Source organism: Paramormyrops kingsleyae, chromosome 6 (assembly GCF_048594095.1).
Source record: "Paramormyrops kingsleyae isolate MSU_618 chromosome 6, PKINGS_0.4, whole genome shotgun sequence".
Taxonomy (NCBI): Eukaryota; Metazoa; Chordata; class Actinopteri; order Osteoglossiformes; family Mormyridae; genus Paramormyrops; species Paramormyrops kingsleyae.
The window spans coordinates 10,287,899-10,307,105 of record NC_132802.1 but is presented as its reverse complement, the minus strand read 5'-3'; the positions used below and the strand labels follow the sequence as shown (position 1 = coordinate 10,307,105).

General features: G+C 40.4%; 2 protein-coding genes across 2 annotated transcripts; one reads left to right on the top strand and one right to left on the bottom strand.

The window, feature by feature from the left end:
* The first annotated feature begins 257 nt into the window (after positions 1–257).
* On the top strand, positions 258–7,906 carry cd40 (CD40 molecule, TNF receptor superfamily member 5). The gene is made up of 9 exons (XM_023834838.2): positions 258–406; positions 1,314–1,401; positions 1,819–1,938; positions 2,045–2,191; positions 2,881–2,974; positions 3,668–3,726; positions 4,916–5,005; positions 5,161–5,192; positions 6,196–7,906. Exons 1-9 carry the CDS (start codon positions 371–373, stop codon positions 6,358–6,360), a joined length of 831 nt encoding a protein of 276 aa, XP_023690606.1. The 5' UTR covers positions 258–370; the 3' UTR covers positions 6,361–7,906.
* A 2,099-nt stretch (positions 7,907–10,005) lies between these two features.
* Positions 10,006–11,508, bottom strand: irx7 (iroquois homeobox 7). Its single transcript, XM_023835224.2, has 2 exons — positions 11,194–11,508; positions 10,006–10,927 (listed from the first exon to the last, which is right to left on the bottom strand). The coding sequence occupies exons 1-2, from the start codon at positions 11,401–11,403 to the stop codon at positions 10,145–10,147; spliced, it is 993 nt and encodes a 330-aa protein (XP_023690992.1). The 5' UTR covers positions 11,404–11,508; the 3' UTR covers positions 10,006–10,144.
* Positions 11,509–19,207: the final 7,699 nt, after the last annotated feature.

Here is a 19,207-nt window from a genome sequence, read left to right as displayed (position 1 = left end):
TCCCCAAGAAGGATCTGGGACATGACAAATCGATATATACCCATTATATATATATATATATATATATATATATATATATATATATATATAATGGATATATATATAATGGATATATATAATAAATTAGAATATAGGAGAAGGATTTTCCTACAAAAAGAATCAGAAAAAACCAGCGGGAATTACACGAGCTCCCCGGAGTGGGAATTCCCCCCCCAATATATATTTTGACTGGCTGTCTCCGCGTCCCGTGATCACACGTAGCAGAAGCAGTAGTGCGAGGTGGCTCGCGGCATACTAGGATACTTAGCTTACTAGGAGTCGGAGCTACTTCTTGTCTGTTTTAACCAACACACCAACGATAAGTGCGAACATGGAAAACGTCATGAAGTACATTTGTCTTTTAATGGTAAGTGTGCGCAAAACGTTTTTATTAACTGCATCCCTGATCTTTCTTGCATCATTATATCAAACTATATAAATAAACATAAATTGCATCGCCTATAATAAACCATGTTAGGATATGTTCATCTAAGTTCATTAAAATACATTAAAATCGTTGATATATGTCTGTCTGACGCGTTTATCCACAGTGATTATACTCATATATCACATATATATATATATATATATATATAAATGTACGTAGATGAATGTGGATAGGTTTCACTTTCGGTTTGCGTAGTCTGGTAGGTTAAGGAAGTACAGAATACAATGTCATTTATGTGAAACACCTCGTTGGATATTTGTTTGTTTGTTCATAATTTTATCCTAGAATTGAGCTGATTTAAATGTATACCAGTTTTTCTGCTGATATAGGATGCATTTCATTTGGGTGTAACGTATCTGCATGACGGAGACTTCGGGGCTTTCCACAAATCTGGGTGTATTCCTTATGTACATTGTTGTCTGCAGCAGTCATATGTAATTTCACCTGTGCAATTTAATACCGATGCGCACCCAGATTGAATTATAGTTAAATGCGTTGAATTATGGTCAGTGTTAAATTGTCAACGTTGAAACGGAATTGATTTTTGATCAGATTTTCAATATTGAAAAATTTATGGTGGCAAAACCTTGATTCAATATTGATATAAAGTGATCGATTGAACATCAACGTTGTTTTAACCTTTGTCTGAAATAAAATCAATGTCGTTTCAACATATGTGTGCTATCTGGGCACTACGGTGCACTGTAGACCAGTGGTCGCGAACGTCCAGTCCCAATGAGATAAAGGAAAATGAAAGTGAAAAAATATTTACAGAGTATTCTTTTAATTTTTCTTTAAATTAATTTTAATTTCGTTGTTCATGCAGTGTTTTAGCCCTGTCTTTGCTGAAATTATCTGTGACGATCAAACTCAGTATAAGAAGGATGGAAAATGCTGCAAAATGTGCGAGCCAGGTAATGTTTTAATTATTCTTACTAATATATGTAAGAGTTTCATATTCGGGGTGGACAGAGCTGAATGATTTAAATGCAAAGGTCTGTTTTTTTGGGTCGGGTGAAGGAAGCCAAATGAAACACTGGAGGGTGCATGTCCCTCCCACCCCCTGCTCCCTATGCCTGTCACTCTGGATAAAAGTCTTAGTGTAAGAGGAACATTTTAGTGAGCCTCAAGTTAATTCAGAATTTATACATTTGAATGTCGATAGTTTAAAAATGTATGTTTTGTCTGTCATAAGTGGAAAGTGTGCAGTGGTGTCAAAATACTGAAGAGCTGCGTTTTCCAAGTGATTTATTTTGTCAGAACAAAAAGCCAAGAGAGATGTACAGATGTCGAGTGATTTGACGATGGTGTTCAATTGCCTTTTGTTGCAGGGACATCGATGGCATTAAGTAACTGCCAAAACCCAATCTGTAATCCCTGTGGAAAGGACGGGTACATGGACTCTTACAACAATGAAACAAACTGCCGCAGACAGCCCTACTGTGATGAAAGTCAGTGTATTCTTATATTGTGGTATTACTGTAGCCATCTTGATTTGCTGAGCAGTGATAGCTAATGCTCATATATCTCCGGTTGCTTTTTGTTTTTCACGTGCAGACCTCAACTTCAACGTGTCACTGTCGCCAAGCCCAACCAACTACAGACCCTGCGTGTGCAAGACCGGATACCACTGTTCATCAGCGCAGTGCTTTACATGCTTGAACCACACGGTGTGCAAACCTGGAGAGGGAGTAGTCAGCCAAGGTAAAGGCGTTTGTGAGGTCCACCGGATGTAAATTCAGGGTGTACTCACACTGGTGTGATCGTTAACTGTGCCTGAGCACTGAACTCAGATGCAATTTCACAAACGTGACAGCAAAGGGATCACTTTGGTTTGTAGCAGAGGTGCAGTGTTTACTGGAAATTTGGGCTGACGAGAGTATCCAGGAACAACTGGATGCAACACACAAAAACTCCAATATATTTGGTGAAGTATGGGCCTATTTTCTGCTATATGGGCAGTACAATTAAATGAAAATCACTGTCTTGCATACTCGATAAATTTATGAGGTGTCATCATGCCCAAAACGACTCCAAATAAGCCCCAAAGTAAAAGGACATTAATCTCAAACTCCCTTGTGCTGCGTACCAGTGCTTTTCTTCCTATGCTTTCATCAAAACAAAAAGTCGCACGGTGATGATGAAAGCGTGTTCAGGCCCGGAATGTTAAGGCCAATGTGAATGCAGAACAGTAGGGGAGTGGGGAAGGGAGACAAGTGCTCAGGTACAGTTCAAGGCAACCGGGCCTCGTGTGAGTAGACCCAGACATGTGTTCAGCTGAGAGAAGCTCAGAGTAGTCGGCATCACATTTACAGCCTATGAGGAACTGCAAGAAATTTTAGCCAACAGGTAGTGCTCTCATTGCAGACATTCATGGGTGTTTGTGCCTGCAGGCACTGCCATAGCTGACGTGGTCTGTGGACCCTGCCAATTGGGAACCTTCTCCAGCCAGACATCAGCAGTCGATGCATGCAGACCATGGACAAAGCAAGTATCCCATTAAGTTTGGCTTTCAGTAGCTAAGCCGCATGACTGATAATTATAGTATTGTTCTGATCACTTCTATTGGTCGACCCGCCTGATTTATGAAAGTGGAAATACTTTGCCCCCGGCTCAAGAGCACTTGTAAGAAATGGCTTTGGGCCAGCTTTCTAAAAATGGCTAGTTAAATGGTAATACCTTAAAATGTCACTTGTAAGTGGGCAAAATATGATTGGCCTCTGCTTAGACTTCATTCCCCTGACCGATTTGATACCACTGGGAAATTATAGCTTGTAATCCCATGTAGGATAGCTTTTAACTATAATTCGTAGTATCTTTTTGTTGCAAAATTAAGACTCAAGTTGCTATACTGCTTTCTAACTCTAGATTTGTAGCACTAAATGTACAGTGAAAATCAAGTCATAATGCTGTTTATAACCAACTCGCTCTGAAGATCTTGAGACCTAGAGATATTTACTTCTGCCATATATCCACCCACCATGTATCATTTCACAGTCGACTGCACTCTTTGTCATTTATGATGATTTATGATTTATGACCATTTAGGATCATGGCTGTCTTCTGTTAATATCGCACTTAAAATGTTCCTTCTTAGCACATTGGCTTAAGAAGAACATCACCTGACATTTGAGACCGCTTTAATAAATTGAGTGTAATCTTGTTGTTCATGCTTTTTAGTTGTCCACCTGGGATGTCTGAAAAAGTACCAGGGACCAATATATCAGACAGAGTGTGTGGTGAGTATGTGGATACTATGTTAAAGGGGCAGTTTACCCTAAAACTGAAAATTACATGTTCTACATAGTCTTTAGTGCTATCTGTCCTTCTAGGTTGTTCTGCTGGGAGTTGCCTAGTTTTGGAGATATCAGCCGTAGAAATGTCGGTCTTCTCTCAATTGTACTGGGAGTGAATGGCATCATTTCTGTGGTAATTAAAACGTTACACAAATACATTTGAAGAAAAATTCAACAGCAATGTCTGTTGCTAGAAATCATGAGAAGTTAAATGAAGGAACTTTTGTCTTCTACCAATCTCCACTCACCAATCATATCACTGCGCAGAAGATATCACCGGCATGCTCATGCTCATGCTTGTGTCTTCTGCGCAGTGATACGATTGGTGTGTGGTGTTCAGTAGAAGAAAATAGTTCCTACATTTAACTGCTCACTACAAAGTCGGTGGATTATCTTCAGGGTCGTGATTTCTGGTAAGAGACATTGCTGTTGAACTTTTTAAATGTATTTTTCTGGCACTTTCCTCACCGCAGAAAGAATGCCATTCACTCCCATTATATTCGAAAGAAGCCTAACATTTCTATGGCTCCAAAACTAGGCTATTCCCAGCAGAACAACGGAGATGGATAGATAGCACTAAACCCCTGTATAATATATGTTTTTCAGTTTTACGGTGAACCGCCCCATTAATCTAAATACAAAGGACCAGTATTTATATATTACCAGCTATTCATTAACATAGCTATTCACTGGAAGGGAAGATTGTTTTTAGACAGTTACACTTTTTTCCATCAACACATACGTCTTTTATACCAGTGAGCTCAATCAAGCTCAATGGTCACTGTTTAGCATTGTGCTAACGAATCTCAGTTCCTTTTTCCGAGTATTTAGTTTATCAGTTGGAAATTCATGCATTGCAACATCAGTCTCGCTTTCAAAAAGCAAGGACTGGAGGCAAAAATAACATTTAACAACTTATGTTTAAATGAAACATTGAAGGGTGCTTGTATATTATAATTTATGGTGTGCTATAATGGTTTTAATAAATAGCTGTCTATAAGTCACACTTTCATGCAAGCATAAGAGGGAAACGACCTGGTTCTGACGGTATTCTAAGTTGGTCCACTTGTTGAGAACATGTACACTAGTTTTCCTTTCTTAACTAGTAAACTCTATTCTTTCTGTTTTTCAGAGGACGAAAGGAGGTGGCGATATTTCGTAATCCCTGTTGTTGTCACTGTTTTTTTTGCTGCAGTTTGTTTCATTTTTTATACACTGAAGGGTAACTATATTTTTTTCTACATTCTATCGTTGTCATAATGAGAAACCTGGCAATGGGCCTTCTGAGAGATTCCTAGTTCTCATTTTGTCCAAGATATGTATTTTATTTACATAAGCACACATTGATTATACCAATGTTTTCTTTTTTTGTTGCAGATAAACTAAAGAGACTGCTTTTATGCAGTCAGGTAAGAGAACATTTTTGTTAATTACTTTTTTGTTAGTTCCTTTGGCTTGTATTTAGTGTGGTGTATCTTGACGTAACTCAAATTATTTGATTAAGATTTTGTTTGCACACTCCTCACTTGTGACTTCTGAAGAAATATGTCCAACATGCATTGAATTCTTCTTATTGACATCGAGGTCATTGCTTATTTCATAATATTGATGTTCTAATGTAGGTCACACAATTTTTTGTAAAATATTACAATAAATAAAAATCCCAAATGGCAGCACTGTTTGGCACATTCTCAGTGTGCTGAAGTAATAAAACTGCCAAGCAAAATGATCGTTAGATAATGAGAATAGAGAAGACCCAAGTTACGGAACATTCCGGGTTCCCTTTATGCCGTAGTTCCTAATGATAACTTTGAACAAAAATAGTATGTTGGAATTAAGGGTAATTTAGAGAACTGTGTAGTGTGTGTGTGGCATATTAATTTCACCATTAGCAGAGGTGGAAAGTTCAGATTCAGAAAGTACAAATCCAAGGATTTGTTCCAATCAACCATTCGAGTATAAATCATCACATTTCACAGAATACTGAACTGGTTGGTTGAAACCAAACCTTCATCTGGATTTGTACTTTCTGGACCTGATTTGTACTTTCTGGAGCTGAACTTTGGATTTGTGCTTTCTGATTCTGGAACTTTCTACCTCTGACTATTTGGTTCTTGAGCAAGGTCCTAGAGACCTGCTACCTATTTTCTCACTTGTTTGTCACTTTGGAGAAAAGCATCTGTTTGAAAAAAGTGAATAATAATAATGCCTGTTAGCTTCAGACGCCAGATGGACAGTAAGACAGATGCCAGATCAATAACTGTTAGCTATGATTTAAAATTCAGCTGCCTATGATTCCCTGCTGTCAAAAAAAAGCAGTAAGATAAATGCTTACAACCTGCAGCGACTGAAACATAAGCAAGTTGCAATGCAATGTTGGTGATTCTCACACATTGTCTGTGTTCACCTTAGAAGAAAAAACCTCAAGTAGATCATATCTTGGACCAAAAGGAGCCTAAAAAGAATGCTGAGGAGAATGAATACAACCAAGACCATCTGACAGAAAATAACAACCCATTGGCCCAAGAGGAAGGCAAGGGGGAGCACACGCCCATGATGGAATCGAGTCCCGTGTGAAGCAGCCTGCCTGCTGCCTGGATCTTACCCCGGCGCTGCAGAGATGCCTCCCTTTAAATATGATGTAACAAAGACAAAAGACCATGGGCCCTAATTTAATGATCTGAAGTTCATTTTGGGGCCCAACCCACTTTTACTACTTTAACGGTAGAAAGATAGTTACAGCACCAGGTGCATGGTCCAAAAGGGTTGTTCTTAGTTACGCAATTAGTCATGTTTGGGCCGTAACATGCTATAAACCAATCTGAGTGTCATTTCGCATTTCCTTTAAAAGCCAGTGTGCTCGCACCTTAACCAATCGCCGATATAATGGCAGATTGGCCAGGTAGTACAAAAGAATGCTGCTCTGCCATTTTGTGGCAAATGTAAAAAATGGCCAGATGACTTTTTTTTTGTCATGCGTCATATTGTGTAATAATAATATCTAATAATATTATTTATCTGATAATATTTATCAGGGGCGGTTCTAGGATTAGGCCCATTGGGGGGGGGGGCAGTTTTTAGAACCGCCTATGATATTTATTGCATGATTAATAGAAACTAGGTCGTCTTGCCGAATTTGCTTTTATCACATAGCCTGATCCTTCAGTATGTACTGCTTAGAGCAGCGATGCCCATTCCAGTCCTGGGGGACCTGCCAAGTCGGTCCACGTCTTTGCTCCCTCCCAGCTCCCAGTAGAGCGTACATAGCAGTACATAGTACAGAGAAATTAAAATATTGTGAACATCTTAAAGTAAAAAGCGGGTGATTTTCTGCTCTAACTGATGACCATGTTGTGGGCCGTTTCGTAAAAATGTCACCAAAAAACAGGATGGTTTTAGTTAACTGGTCCAAACTGGTTTTTGGCATTTCCGTTTCTGATTGAACGGTGTTTTATTTTGTTGCCATGTAACTTTAGGTCAGCAAAGAAGTATTTGCATAACATAGCTATGCTGGTCTGGTGATACAGCTATGACGCTCAGACGCAGTAGCTACGGCATGCAGCATTGCTTCCTAGCCACTGCGATTCAGCCCAGCCAAAACAATGGCAGCAATATATTTGCATGCGTTTACTGCGATTCCATGTGTCAGTCTTGGTCTTCAAGGAGCAGAAGTTTGAAAATGAGACAATCTATGTACTGCCATAACATGCACTGTCCACATGGGGGTGCTATATTCCACCTTGAAACCTCGTAGCAAAGCATTACCAACAATGCTTAGGAGATGCCTTTCTGTAAGTGTGGACATAATCATAGTCACAGTCATTTATGTCAATCATGGTTGCTTTTTTATATATACATTTTCATTATATATAGTGCATGTGCATTTGTTGATGTTTTTTGTTGTTGTTCTCAGCATCTCAAAATGTTCAGACATTTTGATGTGCATATTTACACCAATACAAATTTTCATCATTGCTCAGTCCTATGAAATGTACTTCTGTTGCGTAAACTTTGTGTGACTTTAATTTTCTTCTTGTGACAAATACATTATTGATGTGTGCTGCTTTTCACTTTAATATTAAATATTGTAATGATACCAATAAACTATTCTGCTTATGTTAAACTAGAGAAATATCTGTCACTCCTATAAATCTGCATGGTTAGAATAATCACAATAGATTGGGCGCCTTAATTATAATGAGGTAGGCATGTCAACCTAAATGCACAGTGCAGTACATTTAGTGGTGTTCTAATGTATTTGTTATTGATATGACGCATATGTACATGGGTGGACATGCGTATCACCAAGTACATATTTGTGAGGCAGTAGACCTCACAGACTCCAGACTCCAACCCCCCCCCCCCCCCCCAAGTAGGCAGGGGAGCCCTGTCCTGTGTTTGCCCAGGGATTACACCTCATTTTGGCCACCTGTAAAAGAGGGGTGGGCTAGGCAGATAATCCACATCCCCCCCCCCCCCCCCCCATGTTTGCAGTGGGCAGGGCGGAGAAGAATAGGCCAGTTTGGCATGCAGAGTTGGGGGGGGGGGCATTAAGGGCCCCTTGCTCGCAGGGGTTTTCTCATTATCCCCGGATTAACAGGGGAATGGACCTTTGAATTTACATGAAAACCTGGGTGATTAGCATGGGGGAGGCTTCTTTCATCTCTCCTGAAACAGCATAGTCTCCCCCAGGCCTAATCCCCTGTTCGGTATGGGCAGAGGACATAGATGCCCCTAGATTCTGTGGGACCACATGCCTTATCCCCTTGCTGAAACTGTACATCAGTAGACTTGACCAACTGACGTGGCGGCGTTCTGTCATGACAAGCGCAGCGATCTGGCCCTCGACAGAGATAGTTTTTCAGTTTATGTTGTAGTTGAATGTCACTTGACAAGACATGTTTGGTTGCGAGGTTAATAGTCTTTGCAAATACTTTGACAGGCAAGGATTTATAGGAGTAGACTGACATGACCAGGTACATCAAAAATCCAAATTTCTTTAAGGGTATACCTGCATTGCAGAGTCTCTTTCACCCGAGCATATCTCATAATCGTCATGGTAACAGAACCACACTGCAACACTGATCAGAAGTAAAAACTGATAAGAGATGGTCTCTGCATCAAGTTTTATCTCAACATCACAAGAAAGATTTAACAGGATTAATTACCTCTCACTAACAAAGAACAGTCAGAGCTGTTAAGCTCTGATAGCTTGAGAAGATTTACCAGTTCAATGTCTGATATGCAAATCCTTTAATGGTAGATATTTGCAAGATCTTAAGAAGATAAGAACCTCACTAAATGGATAACAAAGAGAAATTCGACCACTTGGAATTATTTATATGGGTCCCGTAACAGAATTCCCTACCCAACAGTCCCTCTAAGAGGAAAAAAAAACAGAAACTCAAGCTTCTTATGTTAAATTCTTTTGGATGGAGAATAAAAACAAACTGGGAAAAGAAGTGACACTGAGATTAAAGGAAGGAGATAGAAAAGCATCACAGAGAAAGGTTAATCTTCTCAAAGCAACTTTGAACATAAGCAGCCCTGTATGCTGAAAGGCCAAAAAACATCCAAGACAGAAAAAGATACCATTTATATTTCAGTTCCTATAAAATATCTACATCCAGTCATACCTTAGGTGGTGCTACTGTCCTGTGACCTTTTAGTCTTAAGTCTGGAATTTACGTGCAATAATGACTGTTGGCAATAAGTGGGTAAGTCTGGGCATATCAGTGTTATTATCTGTTTATCTGATATTTTTCCACAAGTTATAGATTATGCAACAAGGAGTTCTAAATAATGCTTATTGTATTCAGGCCAAATTTATCGTAAGAAATCGGATGTTTCATTAAGTGGTATCGTAGAATAGTTAACATTTTACAGTTTTATAGGCTTGGGATAGCCATAGAAAAGTAACTGGTGAGTGCATGGAGTTTCCACGTAAACTAAGGTTAATTTTATTGATTTGGGAATTTCTGAATTCAAAACCTAACCAGGAACATCGCGGACTTCTTTCGGTTAGAAAGTAAATAGGCAGCCCTCTCCCCCATTAACAAGAGTAAAACAAGTTTTACATTTTTTCAGCAATGATTAAAATAACCTCAACATGACAATCTGCATAGAATGAAGAATTTTATTTAAGAAAATATTTTTCCCACATGTCAAGCGACACCTGTTTATAATTTACAGTGGTCACTAAATAGACTATATGTACAAATATTTACACGAACCTGAACGTAGTCGTTCAGAATCTTTGGTTGAAAACCAGACACCGTAAGGGATTCGCGTATATAAAACTTTACATCGCCAAATCCGCATAATTTAGCACAGGAAACTGCGCGATTTCTCCCTTGACACATCAACTCTTCAGGTCGTTGCTGCTGTGTTTCAGGAGATGATGCGCAGAGTAACACATGGGAAAATACTGCCCGTTTCTAGAGGCCCACTCTGCCCACCACCTGTCCGAGCTCCGCTGCTGGCTTTTGCTGCCGTCACACGACTTTCTCCCAATGTCCGAAGTTGCCGTTTCGGCAAGAGACCAGATTTTAGCTTTATGGATGTCACCGCTTTCTTTACATTCCAATTTTGAAGTTTCACAGTCCTTATTTTCTCTCGTCTCGGGAACCTCTTTGCCTCCCTCCTCGATTTTCGGTATAAAAATCCCATCGATCGATCTGGACGCCACATCGGATCCCGCTCCCCCAACCTCGCCCTTTTCATCTATGGTCTGTGGGTCAATTTCATCCTCACCATCCGAGCTCTGCTCCTTAGGCAGGGAACCTTCTCCTTCACTCTCATCTCCTTCTTCCTCTTCTTCATCGGACTTTCCTTTGGACGCCCAGCTGACCCTGTTCTCCTTCTTCAGGCGTCTCCTGGCGTTAGCGAACCAGGTGGACACCTGAGTCAGGCTCATCTTTGTTACGATTGCCAGCATAATCTTCTCGCCCTTGGTAGGATAGGGGTTCTTCAGGTGCTCGTTCAGCCAGGCTTTCAACGCACTGGTGCTCTCACGGGTCGCCACCTTGCCCACCCTACTGGGATCCTCAGCAGCCACCGGGCGGTATGGGGAGTAGAAGGACCCGCTTCGGCCGAGCAGAGCTTGATGATACGAAGAGGCAGCTTTGACGTCATAAGAATTGTTCTGCAACAAACAAATTATGCAATTTAATTGGCCGTCGCAGTACATCTTGAAAGAAAAATAGCATCTCCGATTGAAAGTTAACATTCCATGCATATAGAACCCTCAGAAATATTAAAATACTGGCTATTTGTAAATTGATATTCTGTCGTAATAAAAATAAGGAGCAGTAATAATCGCGTTGTTTAGTGGGTCACTGTCCATGTCCGGTTCATTTTAAGCGTAAAGATGGTGAAAGATAAATTTATGGAAACAAGCTGCAAACTTACCAGGTGTCCTATATGTCTGGAGTGAGGGAAAGGGATGAAATTGTAGCCCTGCAGTCCAGGGTAGGTTAATGGGACCCCAGCAACAGCTGCCACGTGAGGAGGCGGCTGTACCCCCGGTGGGCATCCTAAGACTGATATCTGATATCCAGGTGGCAGGCTTACGTTTCTCCCATGGAAGAAATCTCCAAATCCAGTTTGCGACGCAGGCATCTTCTTCTTTCAGCTTTCACAGTTCTAACGACACAAGCGCTGTTTCGAGCTGTTCATATACTCTGCATGAGATATGGGCGGTGCTACGGCCGTGATTGACAGTCATTCTCATCGTCGCCATCTCTCGTCCAAAATCCCTTCAAAGGCGAGCTCCACTCTTCCTTTTGACGGTTTCTTAAAAGCTCTACATACATGGTAATCATCTCAGACCTATATGTATTATAATGAAACTGATTACAAAACAAGTTTCATTAATTTTTTTTTCCTGAAATAGGCTTTTTGTTTGCCACTTTTTAATTTGTGAAACCAAAATTCTGTTCGTCACGAAGAATATTTTTATTTAAATCAGTAAACATTATTTGTAAACAAAATTAGACGTGATCTAGTTTTGCTTCACAATGTTTGCTAACTTCGTTACGTGGAGCAGTTTCATATATACCGCCGCTCTCTTATTCTTATATTAAATGTTTTGTTTACATTGAAATCATGCATTCCCCTACAACAAATGGAAGAAGATGCCCTTAAGTCAGAGCAAAGACATTTTATTAAATGTTTGAATTACTTTTGAAACTACTATGAAGGAAATTGCTGAGTTATAATTTGTCGGGTTCTAACATTCTAGAAGAAATATTCTGAATGTAGGCTATCAACCCTCGAAATCTTTATCACACGTAACAGGTGAAGTAAAGTTTTGCCTTTATAAAAACAAAAGATTATAGTGTTAAAAGATCAAAATGCAATTAGCAACAGAGATGACTGGTAATCAGAATTAGATTAACACACCAAAAAAAATCACTACTGAAAGTCAATTGAATTAACAAGGTTATTTACAATTATTTCAGCATTTTACAAAGGCTATAGTCTACTATAATTCAATGGGTCCTTAGGTAACAGTTTTATTCTATGCATTAAAACAAGGTTAATATCTGATTTAAAGAATATAAAGACTTTAATATTTGTTTAAATTCGAAACTCCAACAACGAGTCTACGGTATTCCCTAGACAACAGCTAAGATATTTTACTTAATAGTAATTTTTATTTTGCGAAAGAGAGAAAAATGGTTCTTTTATTTTTCATTTGATAAGTGTAATAATATTAGAAATTGTTCAACTGTTTTATTTAATGAAAGAAATGTCAGATGCTGTATACTTTTAATCACAGGACAGCGTTACAATTGCTCTAATTAAAGACGTTTAAGAGAAACAGGTGTTGACTAATGTATATGATAATTACAAGATAACTGATGCTAATGACGGGGAGGTGGCGAATTGTTAAAGACAGCAAAATAAGATTAGTTTTTCTTCTATACATACGAATGCCCTTTTCCACCCCCTCGAAAATGACAATTATTCTGAGTGAATAATGGAGTTTTTTCAACGATTTAACATGTGTCGGGATTCCTAGAGAAAATTGCAGCTTTTGCCGTTATAGACTACATTAAAACTCGACAAAGAAACGGTGTTTCACCGAGCATCTGAATAAGGTTAAATAGTCTGACTGGCGTCATACATGTTTGTAGTGGAAACGCACTATAACCTTGGTTAAGCACTTTATTGAGGATGTGTAAATATTAATTTTCAAAACAGTTGTTTTAAAAATTATATCGACTTTTTGCGGGGATGTTATAGATGTGATCGATATAGGGAAAACGTTATGGAACTTTAAACTTGTAGGCCTATGTGTAATAGGCTACCTTAAAGTGACTTAAGGCTCGAGTTTAGTAAAAGTCAGTATTTCAACAACTTGAGCCGATTGTCTAGATGTATTTCTAAAAATAAAAGCATGCTGTCGGCATCAGCGCTCTTTCCTGTCCTCGGTGGCATTTTAATCTTTAAAAATCGAATTAGGATTTCGCAGAAACAGCTGGGGAAAGAACGACTGGGTCTAAGCACAATGCGAGTTAGATTTCACGTTTAATCTAGGCTGTATTTTAGGTAGCCCAATGCTGTCATCCAAATATGAACTCTGTGGGAAAAAAACTGTGTTGAATGTTCGGCGGAAATCATGTCGACGTAAGAGCCCTGGAGAGGCATGAATTATCTTTAATTAGCAAAATACGTCTTAACACGAACTTTGTTCAGCATAAATATTTGTGCGTAATGGAAGTGTAGTGCAGGGATCACCAACCTTTTTGAAACTATAAGAGCTACTTCATGGGTTCTGAGCCATACTAAGGGCCAGTTTGAAACGCTATAACCTATCTAAACTTCATGTATAATAAACACCTTTTAAATGTTTTGTTTTAGATATTGTCATTTTCAAATCTATATAAATGCAAATGTGATTAAAGAAGAATAGCAAGAGGATAAAATTAAATGTTAGACGCTGCTCACTGGTGAGTTGTGCGATTTTTAGAGCAGGTCCTTGAGGGTGACCCCTGGTGTAGAATCTACGCCAAAATCCCAAATACTCCACCGCTCGCTGGAATTTGGTCACATCGGCTAAATAGATTAAGCTTGGTTTCTTTAAAGTTTTTATTTTCGTACAACAATATTTTTGGTTTGGAAGTGGTTGAAGCTGTTATATTAGAAGTGCAAGACTTTTCGGTTTCATTCCACACTAAACATAATTAAACATAATCAAATTCATTAGAAGAAGCCACTGAGTAACTGGACATCTCTAATTAAGCATACCTTAATGTTAACTGTTTTGCTTCAGAACTTAAAGTATGACGTTTGACTTGTAAATTAGCACTAAATATCTGCAATGGGAGCAATAGTTTGTAAATGCAGGGTTAAAATAACATCTAGCATCCAGTCGGGCACCCAATCAAAACGGCTTCAGCGCACCGCTAGTCGCTGTTGTGCACTGTGGAAAGAGCGTATATGTGCGTATATGTGAATAATACGTAAATATCACAGCACATGGTCTGCGTGCGACAAGGTTGGCGGGGGCGCGGAATCCCCTGATCTAAAGCAAATTTGTTCAGCCTGCACAAAAGGGTGACCCTGAAGCCCAGGGCAGAGGTATTACTCTGATTGTATGTTTTGGGAGGCAAACAGCCCAAGGCTATACGGCTATTGTCCAGAGCAGCAAACCAACTTTCTTTCTTGCTCTACAATGCAGGTGGTGGCTACATTCTGACAAGCTGAGCTGGTACTGTTTACTCTTCAGATTCAGATCCTTCGATCATTATACAGAAAAAAAAATCTTCCAAGCCATACAGAGAACACAGGGTGTGATGTGATGCAAACCAGAATCATCTCCCACATCCAGGCAGGCAATACGCAGTTGCCTGACTCTTCATACTTACATAATCATAATTGGATAATAGATGCTCAAAGCTCAAAGACATATTACAGTTGCAATCAACCAAATAGCCAGTCATTTAACTGAATCCTTGTTACTTATACTGGAATCTGTTCACATCTGTATACATACTGTCTACAACTGTTTAAATCTATGCTCGCCATGCTCACTTTAAGCAGGGACAGTATTTCTATTCACGGATTTCCTGGTATTATGTAATGTGCCTGTTCCTTTTTTGTCTACTGCAGAATGCTTATGTTAGGTAGGCAGGTAGTAGACTTCCCTCTATCTCCCATCCCATTAAATTATTGATATCCATAAGTAAATCTTCATTTGCATTATATGAAATTGTCTTTAGCACTGAAATGGTTATCCTGTCATGAATGTTTCATCATGGTTTCACGAGGATCGCAATTTTCATCCCACTGTGTACTGCGCATAGCTGGGATGACAATAATGCTCACTTGAATCGATTTCTTAGATTCAATATTAGTTTCTCTACCCTAACTCTATTCTTCGTCCATATGATTTTTTCAATACTCTGGTGCGATAAATGACTCTGGCGATGCTCTAATACTTGATACTTTGTTGTGCGGCTTTTTCTTTGTAGGAGCTGGCCGAGGTGAGAGCAGAGAGCCTGCTGCCCATTTAATGACAATAATGACAATTGCCTGAGGGGGGACATCACTTACAGGCTATCACCTGCAATCGCACTGACAAAAGGCTCAAGTACTATACCGTGTTCATTTGTATAGCAATCCCCCATTGCCTCATTGTTTAGCTTCAGCGTAGGTGTGAAAAGGTTATCAGAGAAAAATGTTATCTTTTTTTGTTAGTTTTTACTCTAAATGGGTAAAGTATTAGGAAATACATAATCAGGCCAGGAACAGCATTTGCATTTTAATTAGTTTCTGAAGAAACATGGCATAAAACTCCAATCATTGCCATAAAGGGTTAGTAAATGTAAAGGGTTTCACTCTGTCTGGACACTTGTATGCTTGAATGAACATTTTTTGCCTTCTCTCTGAGTAATGAGGGTATTGGATATTTAACTGTGCTGGGAAAAACCTATAAGCTTTCAGGCCTAGATCCCTCAGACTTTAGGGGAACCCATTTCCATCTGGATCATCAAAACCAAATGTGGAGAGTGGAGATAAGCTATGGGGTCACAACTGGATGTCATGGAATTAGTGTGGGGTTAGAACCAATAACACCCTTAAAGACATTACCAAACCACCAGAGGGCTAGAAACCGAGAAGCGGATGTAAAGGTGATGGCACCACATCTGGTACCTGTGACACTGACAGAAATAAAATGAAAAACATTACGTCCCTTAGAGTACTTAGATAAAAAATAGGCCATAGGCCTGTCAATCAATATTTGTTTCTAAAACCAAAAAAAAGACAATTCCCTCTTTACCTATTGGGATTTATCAGTGGTACAAACACAAATAAAATCATGTCAATAAGGGGTGTGCTATCAGGGATTCCCATCTTCTCCTTGCCTGGGCTCCTCCTTCACCCCCATTCTTGTCACTGCCGTTATCAGATCCACTCCATCACTGGCAGAGGAGCGACACTGAAGTCGCTTGCAAATTTGAGCATGTCTTTGTTAATGGCCCCATGATGGCCCGGCCTCCTATCCCTCCTGGGTCCGTCCTGATTGACGACCCACTGCCGAGTGAGTGACAGGCCGCGTTCATTAGGCCGTGACGGACAGTGTGACAGCTGGGGCGGCCGCAGGATCCACGGCCCACCCGGGGCAGGCGCCGCTTGGGGAGCGGGGGGAGGTGGCCATTGGCAGGGGGTACCATTCTGGGTACCTCGTTAGCCCTGACCGATTCGACATGGTGGGGGAGGGACGGGTGGTATGGTGTGTACGTACTAATGGGGAAAGCAGAACTCCCAGCTGGCCACCCCCAAACCATATCCCACCCCCTGCCTGATTGCTCTACTCCAGCTTTGTAAACTACACAGCCTGCTCAGGAAGGGTTGCCTGCACTGCACACATCCAAGCAGCACAGTGCTGTCTCGGCAGCCCAATCTTCAGGCTCCTTCTGTGCATTGCTGGGTGCTCGCGGCCATATGATGGACTTTCATCAACACTGAATTCAAGATTTCAAGATCTCACCATATAGGATACATGTGTACAAACATTCGTTTACCATGTGCCACATGGCTACAGTGAAATGTGGTTTCTCCAAGGCCAGTGTGGAACTTCTTATGAGGTAAAGATAAGGGATAGTACCTTCACTGAATTTATAAAACCAAACATCAAGAGAACCAGTCACGTCTCAGTTAAGCAGTACATACACTCAACATCCATTTTATTATGGGCCCCTAGGTAGTACCAGGGAGGACCCCCCTTTGTCTCCAGAGCCACTTCAAGGGCTGACGAGCTGTGTTCAGAGGTGCCTTTCTGCACACCACTGAGCTGTTATTTTTGTACCTGTCGCCTTCCTGTTAGCTCTAACGAACCTGGCCTCTCCTCCGACCTCTCTCATTAACGAGGTGTTTTCGGCAACAAAACTGCCACTGGATGGTTTTTATTGCACCATTCTCTGTGAACTCTGGGCACCGTAGTTCGTGGACATCCCAGGAGGCTGGCTTTTTTTTTTTTGATATGCTGGAACCAGCACATCTGGCAGAACAGTCGTACCACATTTCAAGTCACTTAGATCACACATCTTAACCTTCCTACTGCTCAGTTGCACAGTAAGTGAACCTCTTGACCCTGCCTGCATGTTGTATGTATTCAGGTGCTATTTAGACGAGCAGGTGTACCTAATAAACGTGGCCACTGAAACACAGCAATAAAAACTTCCATCTGCTTACCCTGGTCAGGGTTGCAGGCAAATAATGAAAATGGCAATGACCCCAACCAAACATGTTCTATAGCTGATGATCAGACCTGCAAAACCTGTTTATATTTTGTATATTTTGGGATGCTTTGCTTACAGGGCCTGCTTCAGATTTCACCACAGCATTCCAATGTGAATGAAGACTTGCCCATTCTCTTGGGCTTTTTTCTTGCTCTTGCTGATGTTCTTGTGCGTTTGTTTCAGTAGTACTCTGGAAGATGGTCTTCAGATAACTTGAGATACACGGCAATGTTTTTCTGAGAACACTGGATTCCTCCATGGTAAGCTCCGTGAACACCACTATTGTGTTTTTCTTGGTAGATTCATGAACAGAGATGCTGTGAAGTACAAGAGTCGCTTGCAGATCCGTTAATAAAGTATGTGCCTGACTTTCGTAACTATTTCCAGTATTATAAGCTTCAACAATTCTGATCAGCCCATATTGTACATGAGAATATTGTTTTAGAAACAGCAGGTAACCAACATTTTATACGGCTGTGCAGGTCAAATCCACACCTTATTTGACTATAACACCTGACTCCAATTACCCTCTTTTCAAGAGGTCATTATCCAGTGGGGTTCACATACTTTTTCCATCAAACGATTGTTTAAACCATCTGTTCAGTAAGAAATATGTAAAGTATCTCGTGTTTAACTTGTCAAGTGATGTTCTTATGATTCAGACAAAGATCAAATTTTAGGATCCATTCATGAAGTAATCTGGATCATTTCAAAGGAATCACAAACTTTTTCGTACAACTGTATGCAAAGAAGTCGAGCAAGAAGACAAAGAGACATTCAAGGAAATTTACATTCAACGATTTTATGAGGCTATTGCTTGTTTTGTTAGTATGGCCTGGCAGCGAATAACTAATGTACTTGTAAGGTATCTGTGACGTGACATCTACATTTCAAGCCATTTGTAAAACAATGGCTACAAGGAAGCCAGAGGCATTTGGTGCTGTGTCTCTGCACAATACCAAACAAGGCTGGTGGGAGGCTCTGCTTTCATGGAAATGAGCAGCCAAACCAACAATGTAGACCCTAATCTCTTCAGAGAGAAGAATCAGTCACACAGCAGTTTGTGCTTCTCAATGCTTTTCATTATAACCAGCTTCCCCATTGAACCCCACCAACGTCTCCGCCCCCCCAACACCCGCCTAATGTGTTGCCACAGGCTCCCCCCATAGTGGGACCAGATAGAAGGGGATCCAGTACAACAGAAGGGTAGAAGTAAGTAGGGCAGGGGGGGCTAGGCCTCAAAGCACTGGATTAGAGTTAATGTGCCTCCCTAGGTTTATAATCTCTTCAGAGGGGGCTTTGTTTGAGAGCTTGAGGGTGGTAAAATAAGTATCTATTACAGCCACTCCCCTCTTATCCCTTCCAGTCTCCCTTGAAATAAAGCACAAAACACTTGCCGCTGCTTCCCCCCTTCTTCTGATATCTAAAACTGAAAACAAGTGATGCCCCTTTGCAGATAATCTGGAATTAGGGCCTAAAGCCATATGGACGGTCAGCGGCTTCCATATTTGCTCCTTCTGTATCCCTCAAAGTGAAACAGTCTGTGTGGATCAAAGGCAGTTTGAAAAGAAATGAGATTATTGCTGCGAAAAGAAGTAGACTTGCCCCCCCTTGCTCACTTTTTGGTGTGTGTTGGGTGGGGGGGGGGGTGTTTAAAACCAGGCAATCTGATA